This window comes from Lycium barbarum, chromosome 2 (genome assembly GCF_019175385.1).
Source record: "Lycium barbarum isolate Lr01 chromosome 2, ASM1917538v2, whole genome shotgun sequence".
NCBI lineage: Eukaryota > Viridiplantae > Streptophyta > Magnoliopsida > Solanales > Solanaceae > Lycium > Lycium barbarum.
This window is the reverse complement of record NC_083338.1, coordinates 144,407,617-144,423,656: the sequence shown is the minus strand read 5'-3', so window position 1 is coordinate 144,423,656 and position 16,040 is coordinate 144,407,617. Positions and strand designations below refer to the sequence as shown.

Here is a 16,040-nt window from a genome sequence, read left to right as displayed (position 1 = left end):
AACAATGTTGGTCCCTTAATCATTAGTAAATTTTAATTAAGTACTTATAATAGCTTTACTAAGCATGTTAACCTTCAATTAATTGAAGTGAGGCTTGTGAATTTTCACAAGTTCATCAAATTATCAATTGTTAGACTACTCGAAAGCCCATGTATAATGTAAAAATTGTAATGTTACTTAATAGTTGAGGATAATGAGATTATATACTAAAAATTAAATATACTAAATCAAATATTATGAACATCAAAATCAAAATTTCCTAACAAGTGAAGGACCAAAACTGCTGTTGACCCTTTTCACACTATGTTGCAAAGGGAAGATGCTTGCAATCTTGTCAAATTGACATCATCAAGTCATCCTAAAACCATTTTCTTCAAATTGCAAAGGAAGACGCTTGCTTTTATTAGTGTTCCAAAAACCAATAAATAGACACTTCTTTCCCCTTGTGAAAGTTAGGAGTAGAGGACATCTAAAGCAAACAAACAAGATTAGAATAGCTTTGGTTAAAAGATTTATGGGGTCCTCCAATTTATCTGAATGTGTCAATCAAGCTATTGGATTTTCTTTTTCTAATCTTATCTGGACCATTGTCTCACCTAGCTTTGTTCAACCTTCCCTTGTCAACTTTGGTTGAATTGACTCTTGCAAAGGAAAGAGGTGTGTAATCCTTAAAGGATTAAAATCAAGTGGCTCTTTAATGGGTATAATTAACATTGGAGTTCAAAATTAGTGTTTTAATCAATTATCATGATAAATACGATAAAAATAAAGTCGAATTTTATATTTTAAATTAAGATAAGATTTTTCTTATTAGACGTTTGAGATCTAAAATCTAAAATACTATAAAAGCACATACTAAATTAAGTAGAGAACACGTTGAAATTAAATACATAAAAAGTAAAGTAAGGTGTTATTATGATACTATAATTCATTAGATATTGATGTCGGAAAAAGTTTTTGTTAATTAAGATTCTACACAAATTACTATTAAATAAATATTCCTTCTTTGAGCATATGCACGCTCTTTTCAAATTTTAACAACTTTCAAGTTGTAGTTAAAAGGTAATCCGTAGCATGGAAAAAGAAGTACCACTACATGCTAACTTTGATCTTTGAGTGCAGGTGTTGGTTGAAGAAAATGGGGAGTCCGTAATTTCAGAGAAAGAAACAAGGTTACACCTAATTTTTTTTTTATGACAAGAAAACCCGTAGTCGCTATTCTTCGAGTGCGCACAGGGTAAACCTCGCTTTTGTGCAATAGCTCGCAAACCACACAGAAGAGATAACCTGCACTAGACAGGCCCCGTGCGACGAGCTCGACCCAGAAAGCAAATCCCCTGCTTTTTTTGGTAGACGGGGAGTTTAGAACCTGAGACCTCTATTATGGAAGCCCCATGCTTAACTACTGAGCCACCCTTGCGGATAAGGTTACACATATTTTGCCAAAGGAAGAAAGCACCTACTCACCCAGTGATCGCCTAGTTGTTTTGGATTCCCCACCCTCTCGGGGGATGTCTACTATATTAGATGACAGGAATGGACAATGTAGTAAAAATCTCCTCTACTGTTTGTAATAATCTAGCATCCTTGTCTAATCTCAGTGTTACCACTCGTATGTACGAAGTTAGTTATTATATTATAAATAAATAAAGTTCAGTTTATCAAAAAATAAAAATAAAAAAAGAGTGTCATCTTAAGCATTGATATTCGGTCCCAAATTATTTTTACTGATTCCTTTCGGTGAAAGAAAAATTATCCTTCTATCACGAGTTTTATACTGGTTTAGAAATCATCCAAGTCAATCCGCATATAATTTGTTATTCATATTATCATATATGGTCGATAGAAATAACCTGCATGTCTAAAATATAATGGACCTATACTGGATGATAAAAGCTTAATTTGGTAAGACAAACATTTCAAGATCCTCACATGACCATTTGGGCAATTCGCAGAATTGCCCTTTTTTTGGGGTGGTATTTAAATTTTGCCCCTCATATTTGTGGTCTTTAAATTTTGCCCTTCGGCTAAAACTCATAGGTTTTGGGTTCGAATCCCCGCTCAGTCAAAAATTTAAATTTTTTTTGCAAAGCAGAGTTTAAATTTCGCTATGCCCCCAGTCTGCCGGAGGGGGCAGACTTTGCCTTGAAGCATATATACGTATTTTTTTAAAATTTTTCAAGGTAAACTTTTAGTAATGCCTTAACTAAAAGTGTGCCATAAAACATAACTAAAAGTATGCCCCATAAGGCGTAAGTTTTCCTTGAGGCATAACTAAAAGTTTGCCTTATAAGGCAAAGTTTAAACTTTGTTATGCCCCCTCCGGCAGACTTTTAGTTGTGTTTAACTAGAAGTCTGCCGGATGGGGCAGACTTTTAGTTGTGTTTAACTAGAAGTCTGCCGGATGGGGCAGACTTTTAGTTGTGTTTAACTAAAAGTCTGCCCCCTCCGACAGACTTTGCCTTGAAGCATATATATATATATATATATATATATACTTTTCAAGGTAAACTTTTAGTTATGCCTTAATTAAAAAGTGTGTCCCAAAGACATAACTAAAAGTATGCCCATAAGGCGGAACTTTTCCTTAAGGCATAGCATAGACTTTGCCTTATAAGGCAAAGTCTATGCCTTAAGAAAAGTTCTTGCCTTATGGGGCATAATTTTGTTATGCCTTAACTAAAATTCTACCCCATAAGGCATAACTAAACTATGTCTTAGGAAAAATTCTGCCTTATGGGGCAGACTTTTAGTTATGCCGGATCCGGCATAACTTTAGTTTTTCCTTAAAGATTGTATGCTCGATCCGGCATACACTCCCCCAATCCTGCTTGGCGAAATTATTTTTTATTTTATGCCTGAGCGGGGGTTTGAACCCAGAACTTCATGTATTTGCCCACCTTTCTAAGTAAAAGGCAAAACTTAAAAACCACAAATATGAGGGGTAAAATTTTAAGACCACAAATTTGAAGGGCAAAATTTAAAGACCACCCCAAAAGAAGGGCAATCCGCGCAAAAAATAGCATTTCAGCAAACACTAAATGGGCCACAAGTATATATGTTACTACTCACCAACTTCTAAGAATTTATTGTAGCTATATTAAGTTAATGGCAAATCTTATTAATTTCATACAAAATTAAGGATCAAATATTCAGTTAAAGTACAATTCAAGGACCAAAAGTTGCAATCTTCCCTAAAACCCACAGTCACTTCAAACTCCAAACCCAGAAAATCACTGCGACTATTTGCACTACTCTGGTGAGAAATGGCCGAAAGTTGAACGAAACACTAATTGCTGCTTAAAAGTATTTTTTTAAATTAATTGATCAAACACAAATTAGCTAGTACTTTTAAAAAAAATATTATTCAAAATAAACTAATTTTTGAAGCTTGACCAAACAAGTAGTTACCATTTTAAGAAGTTTTTCTAGGTATGCTAAGGAGTAAATTTATTAATTTCGTACAAAATTAAGGTTCAAACATACAGTAAAACGTACAATTCAACGGGCGAAATCAGAATTTACCTGTACCTGGAGGACCAAAAGTGCAATCTTCCCTAAAACCCTCACTTCAAAATCAGCGCAACCATTCACACAGTTTCTACTGTTCTCAAAAATGGCCGACGGCGAAGCACTATGTGAAGCAGCTAGGAATGGTGACATCAACAGAATTAAATCTCTAATTGATTCCGGCGATGACGTCACTTACTTTGACAAGGACGGACTTACTCCACTAATGCACGCCGCCAAACACGGCCATGCTGACGTGGTAAAAGCTCTTCTAGATGCAGGTGCACCGTGGAATGCCCTAACTCCTTCAAATGTATCTGCTGGTGACTTCGCTATGGATGCTGGTCATCAAGATGCCTTTGACGTTCTTCTCAATTCTGGTACTTACTTTTAACACATAAATTTTGGAGGTCTCTAGATGATTATATTTTCTAGAAGTGCATTCTTAAAGTTCAGACTGTTTAGTTACCTGTTGAAGCCAAGTTTAAGAGCCTGTTTGGATTAGCTGAAAAAAAGTGGCTTGTAAGCATAAGTCAATTTTTAAGTGCCGAAAGTTATTTTATAAATAAATAGTTACTTGTTTGGATAAAAAGTAACGGTACTATTGGAATTAACAGAAAATATAAGGGATAAAAGGGTAAAGTTGTTGGTTAAACTAAAATGACTTTTAAGCCCCAAAAAATAGCTTTTAAGCAAAAAAAAAAAAGTTGGGGTTAAGCAACTTCTTGATTTTGGCTTATTTGCATTTTTTAACTTAATTTAAGCTGTTTTCTATTTTACCAAACACCCAAATAAGTTAAAAAATGGCTTATAAGCTGGTTTGACCAACTTATGAGCCAATCCAAACGGGCTCTAAGTGTATATCTTTGTATTATGCCGGCAACTAAATATTCCAACTTTGAGAATGCGACGCCTCAACTCGTTACCACAATGCCTGACATGGTACATAAATTTTGGAGGTGTCTAGATGATAATTTTGTAAGTTGGAGTGTCCAACTGATATAGTGGAGACAAGTTAATTTGTCTAGATGATCATTTTGTAAGTTAAAGTGTTTAATTGACAGTAGAGAACAAGTTTAAAGTGTCTTTCTATGTATTCTGTCTTTGATTTTTGCTAGAAAAATTATGATTTTCTCTAAGACTTGTGTTTGGTTTGAGGTATAAGAAAATATATTCCCAGCGTAAATGCTGTATTACTAAGGAAAATCTGGTCTAGTTACAACTGTGCATTAATAACATAACTCTTCGTTGTTAATACACTGTCTGACTTCCTATATTAAACTCCACATAGGTAATAACAGCATAACGTTTGAGAAAAATTATGTTTATTCTAGATAGGATGTGGAACAATATTATGTGCGTCAGAAGTACCTGGATAAGACGATTGACATTACAAAAATACTCTTAATGTAAGGTGACTTGTTTTGGTATCACATTTCCTGCAAGATAATTCATCTACCAATTCGGAACGAAACAACCTGTTTTCTATCTTAGCTGATTCGTCTATCATGCAGAAAATAACATTTGAAAGTAAAAAAATTATGATTACTTTTTTGATTATTTTATTGTAATTATTGCTTCTCTTGTTACCCAATACGCCCGAGAGTCAACGTTATATCAAAGTTGGAAATTTTGCAGAGTAAAAATCTAGTATCAGAAAGGGCAACTGGAGCCGTTAGTCTTTTTTATACAGTGTGTAGTTCAACTAAAATTTTGAGGTTATTTAGGTTAATGTTACTGATACATGTTTATTATTCAATATATAGCAATCCAGGCAGAATTAATCCTTGGGACAATTGCAAGGAAGGAGAATGTTACAGGGAACTCAGATGGGGACTATTTAGATGATAGAGTTACTTTTAGTGAAGATAAGATTATGGACTCTGATAGTAAGGCTATAATGATGGCTTGGGAGAAGCCATTGATGGAAGCTCATGCGAAGGCTATCTGCTCAAATGGTGGCCACATACTGAATATTGGATTTGGGATGGGCCTCGTAGATACCGCCATACAGCAATATGCACCACTATCACACACTATTGTCGAAGCTCACCCAGAGGTCTATGATCGTATGATACGCGCTGGTTGGGGCGCCAAGGAGAATGTGAAAATCATATTTGGTCGGTGGCAAGATGTCATTTCTGAACTTGAATCCTACGATGGTAAACCTCCACTTCTTGGCATTGCTTGTTCTAATCATGTTCTCTTCCCTACAAATTTTCCCTTTTGGTAAGTTTAGAAATATCACTCTCTCATCATGCCTATGAAGTATGAAGGAGAATATGAGGATATACTACTTCAAGGTTTCGCTGCACTTAGTTTAGTGAGGAAAACATCTCATCAACATATGATTTTTAACTATGAAATTGCCATTTTCCCCCTTATATTGTACTGTGAAGTGTCCCAAATCGATAGTTGGTGCGTCGTTCTTGTTGTCATCAATATTATGATTTTACATTATTCTGAAGTTTGTACTGGTGACTGTTGACACATGTTTTTCAAGAGATGTAGGCACTATGCACAATCTTTATTCTTTGATATATCCACTGAAAGGCACAGTTGTACATAAAATTCATTTCCTCTCTAAAAAACTGTATAGGAGGTAGCCAGGCCTTCTCCTAAATGTTTATCTTCATGAGGGAGTAATTTTCTTTCGAGCTCCTTGCTATTGATTTCATATGCTGATTCTTGCTGTTCCGATGACAGTAATGCCTCTCAAAGAACAACATACAATGCTTTATAGCTTTGCTTGCTAGGCAAAACCAATAACCCACATAATAAGAGGCATACCTGCTAAAATGATCAAAGAGTGTCAAGTTGGTTTACTTCTATAATTTGATGAAGCAAAAAGTTATATTTCAATGTTATAATAACCTAACATGTCAGTTAATTATTTAAGCTCGGGTCTCTTTTGCTAGGTTGAAATTTAGCATCTATCTGTCGCCTTCTTTTTCCTCAGCTTCGTGATTTTCTCTACTCTGTTCTGCAGGCATATTTTTTGATACTTATGGGGAATATTACGAAGATATGCGGGAATTTCATCAACATCTTCCAAGATTATTGAAGCCTGGTGGTATATATTCATTTTTTAATGGTCTATGTGGAGGTAACCCTTTCTTTCATATCGTTTACTGTCAGTTAGTCTCTCTAGAACTTGAGAGTTCGGGATATTCTACGCAGCTGATACCATTACCAGTGAAGGACTGTTTAAGTGAATCAGTGTGGGAGGGTGTTAAACAGAAGTACTGGCAGTTAGATACGTATTACCTTCCTGTTTGTCAGTCTATGAGTGAATCAGAATAATATTTATGGAGCACTGATAATGTGGCATCAGATGAATGCCTCCTAGGATACTCTTCTTTTTTTGTTGTGTATTCATTTTGTAACGAATTTGGTAGTATTTTCACATATTCAATTTTCAGATATTGTTATGCTGCTTATATTTTCTTAGCAAGTGGGATTGTTTGTATGGATCAATGCATTAATGCTATTGCCAAGAAAAAAATCCAAACAAAGGAGAGGAAGTATAGGTGTTTGACGTTTGACGTTTGACGTTTTATTCACTATTTCCGAAGCTAACTATTCTCTAAAATTATTAAGTACATGAAATTTAGAGAATTGCTGCTGTATCAGTGGAAACTGACTTATATCACAGATATATTTTGAACTTATATTAAGTACCTCAACAATCTAACTCCCTTTGAATCCTTTCTCTGCATTCAACCTTGTTCCTTTGAGAGAAGAAGAGGTTGCATCATGCTCTGTTCTATTGCTGTTTGAACTAATTTGAGCTCTGTTTACAAGCTCTACGTAACCCGACAAAATTAGTGAATGTTTGAACCTTTTTTTTAATTCTTATGGCTATTTGTACTCAAAGTTATAAAAAGCATAATAAATAACATAATGGGTTAAGAAATCTTTTTCTTTTTTCCAGTTCTCTCTTTTTTCTTTGTTTGTGGTGGAGAAAGTGTTGAACGGTGCTGCTGTTTTTATAGGTGGAGTTAAGAAACTTAGTAATGTTAGTTTCCTGGGATACTGTTCATATTAGGTTACCCTCTTTTCTCCTGGTGAAATCGTTCGTCAAACTTTAAAGGCTGTTGGTTTTTGGATTTTGAATCAAGAGAAATGGTCCAACTTGTAGGTTAGATAGTTAGATAAAAAACATCCTTGTCTTTTCTTTCGAGCCGAGGGTCTATCGGAAATAGCTTCCTTTACCCCACAAAGGTAGGGGTAAGGTCTGCGTACATCTTTTTTTTTGTTTTTTGATGACGTGGGAACCCGCAGCCGCTACCCTTCGGGTGCGCACAGGGTAAACCTAGCTCCTGTGTAATAGCTCGCAAACCACACAGGAGAGATAACCCGTACTAGGCAAGGCAAGCTCGTGGGACGAGCTCGACCCAGAAGGCAAATCCCTGCTGTCATAGGCAGGGGGTTTCGAACCTGAAACCTCCATTATGAAAGCCCTGCGCTCAACCAACTGAGCTACCCTTGCGGTACATCCTACCCTCTCTGGACCCCAATTGTGGGACTAACTGGGTATGTTTTTGTTAACTTGACAAGTCAAAATTACATAATAGGAGCGTGGAGCTAGAATATTTCATGCTCAAAAGTAAAATGCTAGAAATAAGTAAAAAGCAGATTGCAAAATGCCTGAAAACAGCATCCACTTGAAGCTCTGACTGCCTAACAACAGCAGCAACTCGAAAGCTGATTTTGACTAAATTAGGAAGAGTGGGAACACTAGGGGTGAATGTTGTGAAAAATTCATTCTCTGGAAACCTGGAGTAACTGCACCTAGGTTTATATTTCCTCTCAAAAGCCAGGCTGAATCATTCTACTTTCATTGTTACACCATGCTTAAACCTTCTTACGAGTTGGGTATAAAATAGAATGATATTAACTCTCATTTGCTGTTAATTCTGGAATGATGTTATCCTTGCCTCAATTTAGCTTTCATACAAGAAAATTTATTCGCCTTTGATAGCCATTGGACGATAAAACCCACTTTACCCTCTTACTGATTGAAAGAACTTATTTTACCTGCTTGATTATGTTTGTCGTACAACATGTTCCCTAAATTATTGTAGGCCATAGATGTATCATAGCTTCAAGGGATATTTAATTGCAAGTTGAGACATAATGCAAGCTGACCTGACATCACCATAAAAAAAAATATATATATATATAAAAAAAAATAAAAAATATATATATATATATATAGTCAATGACTGAAATAACCCAGAAAGCCAAATTATATCCACTCGTATTGTGTGGTTTGTTACATAATTATATCTGGCAAATACAGCACCAGCCTTTTGCTGGACAAAGTAACCAACATTTTCCTTGTCTAGAATTGCCTAGGCCTCTTATTTATAGGTCAGGAGTAATTGTTCAGTTGGTGGAATATTAGAGGAGTAACTGCTTCACACTAGTAATTATACTAAAGGAATATAAGCACTTGTACATTTGCAGTGAATGACTTAGAACTAGCAGAATCATGTCCAGCTGAAAGCAATCGGGCTAGCAACAACGTGTTCTCCATCTGACCACTCTAGTCGAGCAAAGCTAGTTGTGCCTGATGGCTTGGAACTAGCAGTGAATGTCACAGTGTAGGTCTTCTTTTCGTTCTTTCGACTGAAAGTAAGTGTTTGTGGCTCAACCAGAATCTTCACTTCCTGTGTTTCAGAAGAGACCGAGGCCTTGTATGTAGCTGGGTTTCCCACGTTTGTTAGAGTCCTTGTGTATCTGGTCACTGTGGGTTTGGGTGCACTACCATCTGCATGTTCATTCCAGGCCGTTTCCAAAGGAATGGCAAAAGATGGGTAATTAAGATCAGCAACTCTGTACTCCTTATTTTTGTCACAGGACCAGACTCTCTTCGCAATGACCTTGATCATACTCGCGCTGTAGTCCAAGGCACAAAGGAAGTTTATATAGTCATCGACTGTGAGATCATACACTAAACCAGGATTGACAGCTGCTGTTGGATTCACATGTCCAGCACCATAATCAAATGGTGTAGATGACATTCCTGTTGCGACATCATCAATTGTTTTTCCATTCTTGTATTTGCTGTAACTAGTAGTCATCAGTGCTGACCTTATAGCTGCTGGACTCCATTCTGGATGGGCAGCTTTGAGTAGTGCTGCTAGCCCACTTACATGGGGACATGACATGGAAGTTCCAGAGATGATGTTGAAACCTACATTCCTGGTGTCTTCTTGCAAACCAGTTGGTCCAACTTTCCTTGTCCAACCAGCAAGAATATTGACACCTGGTGCTATCAAATCAGGTTTAAGTATATCTGGTGTGATTGGGTTTGGCCCTCTGGAACTAAAAGCTGCAACAACTGGCGATGGTTGAACACCCAACTTGGTACCTCCAAATGCAATTGTGGCAGTTGGATTACTGTTAGAAGCTATGTACTGTTTGATCAAGTCGCCAGCAGTTTGACCAACTGCAGCTGTAGGTATGAGATGTGCATCAGCAACCAACTCGTCTCCATAAGTGTCGGTGTTTGTCAAAATCATCCCTATTCCTCCAGCATCCTTCACAACCAAACCCTTTTGTGCCCTTGCATTCATCCCCCGATCACATACCACAATTTTCCCAGCAACTTTTTCTGGAATTAGACTACCACTTGTGCATAAATTTCCATTTGATGCTTGGCTGGCATTTCCAGCATACACTAGTGGCATCACAGAACTTGGCAATGCCTTTCCACTATAAAGTGATACTCCATTGAGCTTTTTTCCATTTCCAATGCTAATATATGCTGGAAATTCACGGTCCATAGTTCCTGCACCTACAGTAGTTATCCATGGTGCAACGTTGGATAGGGTCCCAGAGCTTGGACCGCCATTCCCCGCTGAACATGAGACAAAGATTCCTCGAGAAGCTGCAGAAAATGCTCCAATTGCAACTATGTCCCTGTAATAATCAGAAATTGTGCCACCAAGGGACAGTGAGAGCACATTTACACCATCTATGACGGCCTTGTCCAGCCCTGCTAGTATGTCGCTGCTAAAACATCCTCCGGTCCAGCATACCTTGTATGCAGCCACTCTTGCGTGTGAAGCCATCCCCCGTGCTGTACCGGCGGCATAACCAAAGAGGCTAGCTCCGGTTACAACCGAGCCAGCTGCTGTAGTTGCAGTGTGTGTACCATGGCCATCATCGTCCCTTGGTGACTTGGATTCCGTGGTCTCATCAATTGCCCCGAAAGCTGCTTCATAACCTTGTGAGAAAAACCTCGCACCAATGAGTTTCCGGTTACAGCTTGATGCGTCAAAATTCTTGCCAGTTTGACACGTGCCCTTCCAGCTCGTAGGGACTGGACCTAGTCCAGTGTCATCAAAACTTTTTGATTCAGGCCAAACACCTGTGTCCAGCACACCAATAATGACATCACTCCTTGTCTCAGTCTGAAGAAAGAATGATCTACTTTCGCGTCCTTCAAGTCCTAAAAATGTAGGGGATCGAGTGGTGTGAAGCTCATACTTCACTTCCTCGTGGACCGAGATAACTCCTGGTTGCTGTTCTAGTGATTTGGCTTCATCAGCTGTTAGCTGTGTTGAGTAGCCATTGATGACACTGTTGTAGGTGTAAAGCATGTTGGCACTCTTGGACACTGACTTCAAAGATGAGTCATACCAATGGGTATGATCATCAAAATCAGCAGGCATGTTGAACTTATCCATGTGAATTATGTAAGTCTTTTTCTGGTTCTGGCCTGCATCAACAAACACATGAAACAACACTACGATTAGTGTCGAAAGAATCATGAGCCTGAGTCTTTTCATCTTTCTGAAGGTGAAAGTTAGTTTTCTAATGAAAAGGAAGAGTGTTTTTCCCTTTGGTGTGGAGAGGGTGGGGTGTTGGGTGATAGGCGCTAACTGCCTATCTAATTTAGTGCTGAAAGGTGATAATGGTTCATTGAGGAGCACACACTGGGGGCTTATATAGAGTAGCCAAGGAGTGTCGTATATAATTACTTGGGTTCAAATTTTTTATGTTTATCTAGGACCCACTTACTTGACACAATTGAATTTTGTCAAAAGATTCAACTATTTTAATTTCCCAATCAAATGATGCAGCAGCTTTTACGGAGAATCTTTTTCTATCAATTTGGGGTGTACAGTATTGTTTTGTCTGATGCATAGTCATCGATTGTTAGGTAAGATTGTACGCGCTGTCTGTCCACTCGTCTGTGTAGCTTTTTTATCTATGTACTAGTAATAGAGAGCATTGGCTTTTTCCTCTGTTACACATCAAATTATTACTGACGTAATACATAGATAACTCCTTAAACTTGTCAGTATATTTTATTTAGATATTCAAATTACGGCCTGTTCCAATTTAGCACCTAACACATAATAAAGCGTTCCTATTAGACAGGTTTGACTCAAATTTTGGAAAAAGTTTGTGCGAGTTCTCAAGCGCCCATTTAAGTAGATAAGTTAACCACTTAAAATGTCACCTCCTTTAATTATATTGGATTAGCCTAATATGCCGTAAAACTTCAGGTTTGTTCCAATTGAGGTTGACGTGTATTATTAAAGGATGTGACTTATTTTATGTAGTTAGGGTATCTACCCATTGGGCTTGAGAACAAGCGTGATTTTTTTTTAAAAAAATTTGAACTGAAAATGTCTAATGGGAACAATCATGTATTCAGAAGCTCAACTGGGATAGTACATAGTTCGAGTGTCTAAATAAAATTTACTGACAAATTTAAGGGGCCGTCAATGTGTTCCGCCAATTAAACAAATGCCTGAAAGTTAGTCTCAGAATTGAAAGATGCAGTTTCAAAGCAGTACTTGTACGAAGATATTGCCAATCTCTATACAATAGGAATGTAGTATGAGGTAGACCAACTGTTCCTTGTATGGTGGGAAGTGATGTGCACTTGGGAAGATTAGGATAAGAATCCTGTGAGCTGCATAATTTGAAGTGAGGGATGTATCCTAGCGATGCAGTAATTAAGCGTAGTCTTTTCTGTTTTAACTCTTGATTTGGAATATTTAGGAAAATCTGCATATCGTGCGAACTATTGTTTAAACATTTTTCCCAAAATTTGAGAGAATTGCGCTTTCAGGAACATCCGATGAAATTGTAACGATTTAGAGAAGTTTAGCATGCCTCCTGAGCAAGGAATTGATGAAAGATTAGCATGCCTCCTGAGCGAGGAATTGATGAAAGATTAGACATGACCCGGAGCAAGAATGATGCGCATAAAATGATAAATGGTCCAACTGAGGGAAAAAAACAAAGGAGAGGAGAAAAGAGTTGCGGCCTTTCATTGCTAGTGAGGCAACCAATTACTTTTTTTGTTTTCACTACTCGGTGCTTGTTACCACATCGGAGTCCGGAATAAGTTGAACTTTTGCACGGTAAACGAGAAGTACTTTTTACTAGAATTTTTTTTCCATTTTTTAGAACTCAAAGACCTTCGGTTAAAGATGAAAAGATACTATTAACAACCAATACAACGCTTATGCTTTTATTGGTAAATGCTCAAGTTGGTGTTCTTTTTAATGAACCTCAGGACGAGAGTAGTTTTTGTTAGTTCTTGGAATCTAATTATTTGCGAGTGGGAATTTGCACACTAAACGAGATAGAGAAAATAATCCAAAAAAAAATAAGAGTAATTCGCCGCATATTTGCTATCTTTACACATCACGTTCCATACGAATGAATCTTTTAAATTATTTTCTCTTTTGGCGAAACATAGGAACGGAAAGTATGAAATTCGTACTCGAATTGATTTCAATGGAGGCCTTGCATTATTATTCTTTTTTTGGTCCAAATTTGCATTATTTAAATCTCTGATTGGATAAAACAAAACTTTTATATGCCACTGAAAAACTAGTAAAATAGCTTTGAAAAAAAAGTCTTTTTCTGATTGAAGAAGAATGAATGAAAAAGAAGAAACAAAAATATTACGTAGGCTTTTGGACATGAATTGGTTGAGTTTTGAAAAAGTACTACTATTTAAAATGATATTTGGAAGTTGAAGTTGTTTCTAAACATGAAAAAAACAGTTGAATGTTTGTGAGTGACAATGTAAAAATACTTGAAAATTTTCTAAACATGTTTTTTTAAAATTTATATTTCAAGTTTGAAGTTGAAATAATCTCCAAGTATTACAATCAGACCTCTCTATAACAGCATCCGCGTATAACAACACCTCTCTATAATAACTACGATTTTTCGGAATTGATTTTTTATGTTATATTTTACTTCTCTATAACAGCATTTTACCTATAACAATAACATCCAACTTTATAACAGTACGCTCTTTGTAAAATTATCTCCATATAACAGCTGTTTGCTTTTTTTAGTAATATAATAATTAACCATCTTTATAAAAATAGAACATGAGAATATGGAAGCCGAAAACGACAATGAAAGTGTTGACGAAGAACCTCAACCTATTGTTACTTGGACTGGGTTAGAAGATTCAACAGTTTAACTCTTAGATTCTTTTCAAGGGAAAGCAATTGGATACCCATTTGCTGAAAGTTTGGACGCAAATCCTCGTAAATTCAGGTGTTATATCACCACTAAGAGATTGGATTCTACGAAACAAGCTACAATTATGAATTTCTTCCATCAATCTTGAAAGAATTCAATTTTCAAGTACTGTAGATTTAAAATGTATGCCTTACAGGGGCGGATGCAGTAAGACCCGAACACCCTGGATAAAAAATTACAGTGTATATTTAGGATAAATTTTCTGTGTTCATGTACATATATTAACTTTTGAACACTCTGAACATATATTACAGTGTATATTTAGGTCCAACACCCTGAGTGAAAATCTTGGATTCGCCACTGATGCCTTAGAGCTTAAAACTTTATACATTCAGTTATGAATTTATTGAAATTGTATTAACTTTCTTTAATGTTTAGTTAGTGAAGTATTCATATCTTTGAGATTTAAAATTTAAATAATTTGTTATTTTTACAACATTAAAAATAAAAATTAAATAAATTTTATGCATCTTTTTTGCCTATAACAACTAACTATTATTTTAATGACAAATGTTGTTATAGATGTATAATAACAATTCTCTATAATAACTAAAAATATTCGGACCCAACGAGGCTGTTATGGAAAGGTTTGATCGTATCTCAAAATTTTGAGCCAAAGTATATGGGGTTGGGTGCCAATTGCTTTCTCATTCTCCTTTATTGTGATTTTTCAAAGAAAGAAGAGAATTTTTTTTGGTGTTGGCGCCCACAAACTAGAGGATCATGCATCACTTCAAAAGAGGAACGAGAAGATAGATAAGATATGTGATAATGGTTATTAACAAATTCCCAACTAATTAAGGAAAAAGAGGTAAATATTGGCCTTTTTTGTTTCTGTTTTCACATTAAAATATCAGCTTGGATAAGAAGATTGGATGGTCCAAGTTGAGATTTTTGTCTAGTGGCTATACAGACAGCTTAATCGTCTGTATTAAGGCCATGACCAATTGCCTTTTAGGCTTCTAACGCTGAACAACATAATTACCCACATTCCACCAATGAATACTATTTTCATGATTATAGTTATCATCAGTATCCAGCAGGATTTATGCCCAAAGATATCTTTTGCTTTTCCCCCTCAAATCAATATCATTTCATATGTGTCCCCTAAACTTGCCTCTTTTTTTCATTTTAGCACCTCAACTAAGTATTGTTCCTATTGAACCCCTGAACTCATTCTCAAGTGTGTCTATCAAACACAATCCGACTTACATAATATTTCATCTTCAATGTACCAACATGCTAATATATATTCTAATTTAATTATGTCATCTTTTAACTAAGATTAGCAGCAATTGAGAGGGGAAAAAAGAGTATCTCTTAATTAAGCTGGTAGTGGAAGAGCAGAACCCGACACATCCATGGACATAAAGAATAGCTTACCACATGTCCAAAATATTACTCCACCTTCATTTTCCAATTTAATTTCTGCTTCTAACAAAAATCAGATTTAGGGGGTTTGATAAACACACTTGAGGACGAGTTTAGGGTTTCAATAGGAACAACACTTAGTTAAGGTACCAAAATGGAAAAAAGGGGCAAGTTTAGATGGTTGCATATCCATTAAGCCTAATTTTTTTTAACCTTTCCCTCGTATCATTCCATACACCATATCCTACCTTTAGCTTGTAGCATCCTCTTTTAAAACATATTTAATTTTTAAAAATTATATAAAGTTTAGTTAGTTTTTGGCAAACTTGAAACTGAACCTGTTGTAGCTCCTTCTTCTATTTCACGCCGTCAGTTCTAAAGGTGAATTTTGCGAATACCTTACTTCATACACGAAAAGCAAAAGCTTGAAAAGCCACAAATTCAGACTTACGGGTGTGAAGTTGGCTCTACCAATGCCTAAATTTAGACTTCAGCTCTGAAGCTGAACTTCATTAATTTTGTTAGAGCCCAGACCCATGGATCTGAATCTAAGAACTTAAGTCGTGATTTTAACTTTAGACACGTAAATGACTAAACTTTATAAATTTCAGCAATTCTTTACA

At 36.3% G+C, this 16,040-nt stretch overlaps 2 protein-coding genes across 2 annotated transcripts; one reads left to right on the top strand and one right to left on the bottom strand.

Annotated features, from left to right (window-relative positions):
* Positions 1-3,469: 3,469 nt before the first annotated feature.
* LOC132627794 (protein arginine N-methyltransferase 2) lies at positions 3,470-6,950 on the top strand. The gene is made up of 3 exons (XM_060343371.1): positions 3,470-3,890; positions 5,277-5,672; positions 6,500-6,950. The coding sequence occupies exons 1-3, from the start codon at positions 3,617-3,619 to the stop codon at positions 6,811-6,813; spliced, it is 984 nt and encodes a 327-aa protein (XP_060199354.1). The 5' UTR covers positions 3,470-3,616; the 3' UTR covers positions 6,814-6,950.
* Positions 6,951-8,751: 1,801 nt separating this feature from the next.
* On the bottom strand, positions 8,752-11,444 carry LOC132627793 (subtilisin-like protease SBT1.7). Its single transcript, XM_060343370.1, has one exon. It carries the CDS (start codon positions 11,310-11,312, stop codon positions 9,006-9,008), a length of 2,307 nt encoding a protein of 768 aa, XP_060199353.1. The 5' UTR covers positions 11,313-11,444; the 3' UTR covers positions 8,752-9,005.
* Positions 11,445-16,040: the final 4,596 nt, after the last annotated feature.